This window comes from Pyrus communis, chromosome 7 (genome assembly GCF_963583255.1).
Source record: "Pyrus communis chromosome 7, drPyrComm1.1, whole genome shotgun sequence".
NCBI lineage: Eukaryota > Viridiplantae > Streptophyta > Magnoliopsida > Rosales > Rosaceae > Pyrus > Pyrus communis.
This window is the reverse complement of record NC_084809.1, coordinates 11,838,818-11,846,813: the sequence shown is the minus strand read 5'-3', so window position 1 is coordinate 11,846,813 and position 7,996 is coordinate 11,838,818. Positions and strand designations below refer to the sequence as shown.

The following is a 7,996-nucleotide window of genomic DNA, read 5'->3' as shown; positions in this document are numbered from 1 at the left end:
ATTGACCTTTGCAATAGTTCGATGTAAAAAATACTTTCCTTCATGGAGATTTAGAAGAAGAATTTTATATGGAGCTTCCCCTATGATGCAAGCTGGATCCCAATTAGACCAACAATGTTTGTAAACTAAAAAAGTCGTTGTATAGTTTAAAGCAACCACCAAGAGCTTGGTTTGAGAGATTTACCAAATCAATGAAAATTTTCAAATACAAGCAAAGCAACTCAGATCATACTCTTTTCTTAAAGCATAAGAAAGGTAAAATCACTGCTCTTATTGTATATGTGGATGTCATGGTGGTTACATGAAATGATCCAGAAGAGAAGGCAGCACTGCAAAAGTATCTAGCAAGTGAATTTGAGATGAAAGATCTCGATGCATAAAGTATGTCTTGGGCATTGAGGTGGCCAGCTCACAACAAGGAATATTTCTATCACAACAGAAATATGTTCTTAATATTTTGATTGAAACCGAGATGCTATCATGCAAACCAGCAGATACCTCAATTGAGCTGAATCAGAAACTTGGTGAATATCCTGATTAGATACTTACCAACAAAGAGAGATATTAGCGACTTGTTGGTAAATTAATATATCATGCACATACTAGACCAGATATAGCATATGCAGTTAGCATAGTGAGCCAGTTTATGCATGCACCAAGTGAAACACACATGGATGCTGTAAACCGTATCTTGAGGTATTTAAAGTCAGCTCCTGGAAAGGATTAATGTTTTCAAAACATGATCATCTAGACATTAAAGGCTACACTGATGTAGACTGAGCTGGTGGTGTAACTAACAGACAATCAACATCATGATACTTTGTTATTGTTGGAGGAAATCTAGTCTCTTGGTGTTGTAAGAAACAAATGGTCGTTGCTAGATCAAGTGCTGACGCAGAATACCGGAGCATGGCACACGGAGTATGTGAACTGCTTTGGGTGAGGAACTTAATGAGAGATTTGGGATTTAGGCCCAAGCATGCTATGCGTCTACATTGTGACAACAAGGCTGCGATTGACATTGCTCACAATCCGGTTCAACATGATTGAACAAAACATGTGGAGGTGGATAGACATTTTATTAAAGAAAAACTTGAGGCAAGACTCATTGAAGTTCCATTCTAAAAATCTAAAGATCAATTAGCAGACATGCTCACCAAAGCAGTCACAAGTACAGTATTTCACAGCTTACTAAGCAAGTTGGGCATTCACGACATCTATGCACCAACTTGAGGGGGAGTGTCAACAAGAGCTGCTAGAGCTACTATTGTCAACAAAAGAAGTTGTTGTCTGTCAACATGGACATGGCAATTGTCAATGTTAATTACTCCTCACAATAAATGTTGTCAAGTGAGGTGGGAACATGTAGTTAATGGTATTAGATATTAGTTGTATGGTATGTAATATAAAGAGTTCCTTACGGAGTCAATGTAATACAATTAAATAGAAAATTGACCCACAAACCCATTATTTCTGAGAGTTGGCATGGCTGCGAGGGTGGCGTAAGAAACAACAAAATTCATGCTTCATGTATTGTTAAATTGCCTATGATTTTTATTTTTGTTCAGTTTTGGTGAGAGAGTTAGAATGTTAATTTAATGGAGTTTAAATTGACAAAAAGTATTCTATTAGTAAATAGTAGAAATATACCGATGGCTTAGTCCAAATTTCCCGTCCCTTAAGTGTAATTTATGGGTGTATGTCATACTAGTACCAAATGAGGCGATGCCACGATAGTGGGTGTAGCTAGCAGCTCCCTCTGTTAATTCCAGTTTGTTCTGCGGCCTGGCACTTTCTATCCTTTGAAAAACTAAGAGAAGTCATGCTAGTCACAAGTGAGATTAGTTACTCATGCGTTCCTCCAATTTGTCAATCAATACGCAACCTTACAGTTAATGCTTTTGTTTAATATTTTCTGATGTCTTGAAAAATTTTGTTTTCAGTTCTCACTAGTTTGATCTTCCCAAATCAGAGGAGAGCACTGCAACAAATCCCGGATAGTGTGGGAAAACTTTGGAATGAGTGGGAGCTTCGGGCTTTGGTTGTATACAGCCTTGGCTTGCAAGTTATCCTCATCCTAATTGGCAACCGGAGAAAATATTCAACCAGTAACGTACTCAGAGCTGTTCTATGGCTCGCTTACTTATCTGCCGACTCAGTTGCAACATATTCCCTTGGCATACTCTCCAACAACCATAAAGCTGGTTGTGTGCAACCAAGTAACTTCGTAATGACAGCGTTTTGGGCGCCCTTTCTTCTCTTGCATCTCGGTGGCCCGGATACTATTACTGCTTACTCCTTAGAAGACAACGAGTTATGGAAGAGGCACTTGCTTGGGCTAGTTGTCCAGGTATTTGTGGCTCTCTATGTCTTCTTCAGGGCACTGTCCGAAGGAGTCTTGAATTTCTTGGCAATACCAATGTTCATAGTCGGGATTGTAAAGTTCGGGGAGAGGACATGGGTTCTACGATCTATGAGCAGTGATCATTTTAGAGATTCTATGCTACATGATCCTGACCCAGGTCCCAATTATGCTAAGTACATGGAACAATACGTCTCAAAGAGATCTGAGGGGTTCAACGTTGAATTGGGAACATTTGTTGAAGCTCCGACAGTTACAGACCACCCACACGAAGCTATGGGGAATGAGAGGAATCAACATGCTGTGAATATAAGTCAAGCCCACAAGTTCTTTGAAACTTTCAAGAGGCTATGTGCTGATCAGCTTCCATGATGTAGTAGACAGCCAATACTTCTTCCAAAATACAAACTCCGAGCAAGCTTTCGAGGTTATTGACTTTGAGTTGGGATTCATGTATGATACGTTTTATACTAAAGCCGTCCTGGTTTATTCTCGTATGGGTGGTATTCTCCGTTGTATCACTCTTACCGTAACAATTTCTGTACTCGTTGCCTTCCCTTTCACGACAAAGACAGAATACAAGGTAGTGGATTTAGTGATCACGTACATGTTGTTGGGAGGAGCTATAGTCCTAGAAATTTATGCTATAGTTATAATGCTTTCCTCAGACTGGACAATGCTATGGATGAGTAAGCACAAATTTATGGTGCTGGATCGCAGAGCGGTTTCATCAATTCCCTTGGTGAAAAACAAGAGGTGGTCGAATAGCGTGGCACAATACAACTTGTTCATGTTCTGTCTTAAAGTACGGCCGCAGAAGTTTATTGTTATCCAGAAAGTTTTATGCATAGATCAGTTGTTAGAATACTACCGATACAAAGACTCGAAGGATGTTTCGGGAGAGTTGAAAGGTCTGATCTTTGAGCAACTCAGGGAGAAATCAAGGATGGCTTCCGAATTTGGCGCGTGCAAAAAACTGTGCGCTCGAAGGGGAGACCAGGTGCTTGAAAAAGCAGATTGTCTCAATAAACTTGGCTGGAGCATCAACGGGGTTGAATTTGACCAAAGCATCCTTCTCTGGCATATTGCAACAGATCTATGTTATCATTCTGATATGAACAGAAATTTGGACTGTGGTAGTAACCCGAATTGTGAAGCCAGTAAGCTCCTATCAAACTATATGTTGTATCTTTTAGTCATGTGCCCCTTCATGCTGCCAAATGGGATTGGACAGATTAGATTCAGAGACACATGTGCAGAGGCTGAAGAGTTTTTTAAGGAAAAAAATTTACTGAAATCAGATGCGGAGAGAGCTTGCACGAAGCTCTTCAATGTGAGCACAGACTTCCTTCCTTTGAAAGTGAAAGGAGATAGAAGCAAGTCGGTCCTATTTGATGCATGCAGGCTTGCTAAGGCTTTGCAGTCCCTGGAGTCTGAGGTGCATTGGGAAGACAATAAGGAAAAGTGGGAATTTATAAGTCATGTGTGGGTGGAAATGCTCTCTTATGCGGCCAATCAGTGTCGATGGAAGGATCACGGTCCGCAGCTCCGGCGAGGAGGAGAGCTGCTCACTCATGTCTGGCTTCTTATGGCACATCTTGGTTTAACTGAACAGTTCCAAATTTCAGAGGGGCAAGCCAGGCCAAAGTTGATTGCGAGGTAAACTAGTACGCAGACAAGTTCAAATCACTAGAAGACTAGTCACCTCGAACTTCCAAAATTATGTCATTTTTTGTTTTTTCATTTCCCCTTTAGTTCTTGGAGATTGTCTAAAATTTGGTATATTTCAATTCAGGCTTGTAAGTTTCTTCATCCCATCGTCGACTATTTTGATAAAAGTGTTTGTAAGAGATAAGGTTGTAAGAAATATTTGTCATTTTTTGCTTGATAGTTGTTTCTTAATCTCTACCTTGAATGTATGCAAAAAAATGCTAAACAACTCCTTGGGTACTTCTTTGAGATTGTTCTTTTAGTTTCCACATTTTTCACTTTTTGCTTCTTACTACGTCAACAAGATTTTCACCCACAAAAGTAAAGTAACTAGACACAGATCACTTGTTAGTGATTGTTCTTGGCCCAATCCGCATCAGTATATCTATCTATTCTCACATGACCATTATTAAAAAAACATAATTTTCCTTCTTGGCACAAACTTGGATATCTATAAATCCGAAAAATTGTACATACGATCTTCACTAGGAGCATGCCAAAGTTCTAAAAAACGCTAGGTGCTAGTCCGACGGCGAGCTGGCGCCTAGCGCCTAGGTGGCTAGGCGGGATCTAGGCGAGCGCCTAGGCGGATTTAGGTAAATTTTTTATATATTTTATGCTTGCCTAGGAAAAAAAACAAAATATTATCTAAATAATTTATAATTTATATAACATATATATATATACCCCAAACTTTTAAAAATATAAAAAGCCCACATAGTGGGTGGTTTTCATAATTAAAACCATCAGCATCCATGGTTTTCATAATTAAAACCATCACCTTTTGACCTTGGATTTGAGATCCCAGTCCTTAACTTGTGCCATCACATATTGAAATGTTTCAGTCTCTCTCTCTCTCTTCGCACTCTCTCTTCCCTCATCTTCATAGACAAGTTGTAGAACATACCACAAATTGAAATGTTTAATAGTTCTCTCTCTCTCTCTCTCTCTCTCTCTCTCTCTCTCTCTCTCTTCGCACTCTCTCTTCCTTCATCTTCACAGAGACAAACTGCAGAAATTCGTCAGGACTCTGCTGTTACGTACGAGATCGGAAGTTGTAGATCCGTTGCGAAAATGGCAACAAGTTTGGGATTTGCAGCGAGATTCAAACCGCCTAGACTGTCACATGGCCCGCCTCAAGCGCCTAGTGAGCGCCTACGTCCTCCCCGCCTAACTATACGTTTTGGTCTAAATCGGATCGGAGCTTAGCCACCTAGTGCCCAGATGACCGCCTAGACCGATTTTTAGAACACTAGAGCATGCATAAACATACTTACAACACTTACTATATACGCAATATCAAGCATAGTGTGGGATACCTAAATCAATCTTCCAACTAACCTCTGGTAGCAATCTTTGTTAGCTGGAAACTGATCCGACTATTCTCCAAGGTGATGATTCTAAGCAATAGAAGTATCAACTGGCTAATAGCCTTGTTGGTAGGTTTGAGTCAACAAGTCTAAAACATACTTTGAGAAACAAATTTGCCTTAATATGAGCGAGCAACTTTAATTCTCAAAAAATATTTTAGTATCAGAAATGGTAACACTTATTCAGTCTCGCAAATTTTGGTTTTTGGTTTTCAGTTTTCGCTTCATGTGTAAAGTACATTTCTTCTACATCTCTTTCTATCTCCACCATCCTTCCTCCACTCTTATTTCATTCATTTCTTCTATGCATTTCCCCTATGTCCCTAACACAAAATGAAAACTGAAAGACAAAAAATTGAATTACCAAACGAACCTTAGTCGTAATTGTTTTGATTCCTGGACAAGGAGAAAAGAAGACTTACACGTAAACATAGTCACACACAGACATCAAAGGTTGGTTGTTGATGTTTGTTTTTCAACCTATCTCAGTTTTAAAATGTTTGACTTGTTGTAAAATCGGCGGTATGTGTGCAGTGGAATAAATGAAATAAAACACAATATTTATGAGGTTCCTCTACAGTCAGTGTGACTGGAGTACGTCGTCGGGGCAGTAGTGGTGCTTTCATTTATAATCTAGAATAATAAGAGTACAAATATAACTTTCTTTATTCTTTCATCTCTTCTTCCTCTATTTCCACTCCTCCATAATGTCCTCTCTTCTTCTTTACTCTTCCTTCATTATGTTGTGTGTTCTCTTCTTACAATTTGGCCTTCCTTATACATACTCCAGTCACACTGACTGTAGAGGAACCTCGTAAATATTGTGTCTTCTTTCATTTATTCCACTGCACACATACCACCAATTTTACAACACGTTATCAGCATAAAAAACTCTCGTGTCAGTGGAAAGCATAACACCATAAATCTGATGAAGCACTACCTACCTCTCACCTCCGTCGGCTGGAATCTCACAGATAAGAAAATATTTTCATTTCATCTTCAAATCTATGTACTATTGATTTTCTTGAAGCAACTATATATCTTGTTGCATGACTGTATATCATCATTTGCAGAGGAAAAAAGGTACAGACTCAAAATTTGTAGAAAATCTGATAGCCATAAAATTCCAATGGTGCGATCATCGCAGATGTTTGAAATACCAACCCAGTTTCCAACTCCGCATAAAACTGGACAGCCACCTTATGATTACCAAAACCTCATTTTAGGTAGCTCAGATCGAAGTTGTTTCTTCACGAAAGTTGTTCGGTATCTTCTTATCCATATCATACTAAAATTTGAGCTAAATCTAACGATTTGATCTTCTCGTAAGTTGTAGGCATTACTCTTGACTCCAAAACTTATGGGAACCATTTCGACTCTTTTGAAACTCATTGGAGGACGAACACAAATTGAGACTTATTGTTACTATCACTTCTTGGGTAACTAAACGGACTTAGAACTGTGAAATAAAAATTAAATTAAATTAAATTAAAGGGATGAAACAAAAGAAAGTAACATACAAAGAAAAGGAAAAGAAAAAAATGATGGAATTCCTTGCTTTAATTTATTTGTTGTACTTCTTTTTTTTTACAATGAGTATATACAGAACTCGAAGTTCCTTAATCATATCAGAACCTGCAGTTTCTTGATCTTCATCATATAAAATGATTGGACCTGAAGTTCCATCATGTAAAAAGATCGGACATGAATTTCCTTGATCATCATCATGTAAAAAGATCGGACATGAATTTCCTTGATCATCATCATGTAAAAAGATCGAGCATGAAGTCCCTTGATCCTCAAGATAGGACATGAAGTTCCTTGATGAGTAACGTAAGTTTGAAGTGCCGCAGTCCTACAACTTAATTATAATAAAGGCCATAAGAATCTTAGTCCATAGACTATTAAATAAGGACCAAAAGTTCCTTGATTCATGTAAATGATGATATAATCCATGCATATTTGCTGGAGAGTTTACATCTCAAATTTTTGGTGATTATTGCATGTCACTGGTCATTGATGTTGAACACCATGTTCCTCATGTCCATACTCAAAATGGTTTAGTAGAAGCATTTATTAAGCGGATGAAATTGATTACCCGCACTCTGCTCATGAAAACAAAATTGTCAATTTCTACATAGGGACATGCCATTTTACATGATGCATTATTAGTTCGGTTAAGACCTATTGCTAACCATCAATACTTCTTAGTACAACTCGTATTTGGGCACCAGCTAAACATTACACATTTACGAGTTTTTTGTGGTGTTATCTATGTACCTATTGCACTGCCACAACGTACTAAAATGAGGCATCATCACATATTGGGAATTTATGTTGGATTTAATTCACCATCTATCATTCAATACTTGGAACCCTTAACTAGGGATATGTTTACCGCATAATTTGCTGACTATCATTTTGATAAGACAATTTTCTCGCCGCTAAGGGGGAGAAAAGACCATTCCAGAATAACGACAAGAAAATACTGTTCCAGAAGAACGACGAGAATTGTCTTGGGATGTACCCACTTTGTCTTATTTTGATTAATGAA

At 38.4% G+C, this 7,996-nt stretch overlaps 1 protein-coding gene across 1 annotated transcript; it reads left to right on the top strand.

Annotated features, from left to right (window-relative positions):
* Window positions 1-2,858: 2,858 nt before the first annotated feature.
* Window positions 2,859-4,025, top strand: LOC137740565 (uncharacterized). The gene has a single exon (XM_068480407.1). The coding sequence runs from the start codon at window positions 2,859-2,861 to the stop codon at window positions 4,023-4,025; it is 1,167 nt and encodes a 388-aa protein (XP_068336508.1).
* The last annotated feature ends 3,971 nt before the right edge of the window (window positions 4,026-7,996 follow it).

Bases quoted from the DNA above. Each gene is read 5' to 3' on its own strand.
- LOC137740565 (XM_068480407.1), top strand. From the start codon at position 2,859: ATGGGTGGTATTCTCCGTTGTATCACTCTTACCGTAACAATTTCTGTA.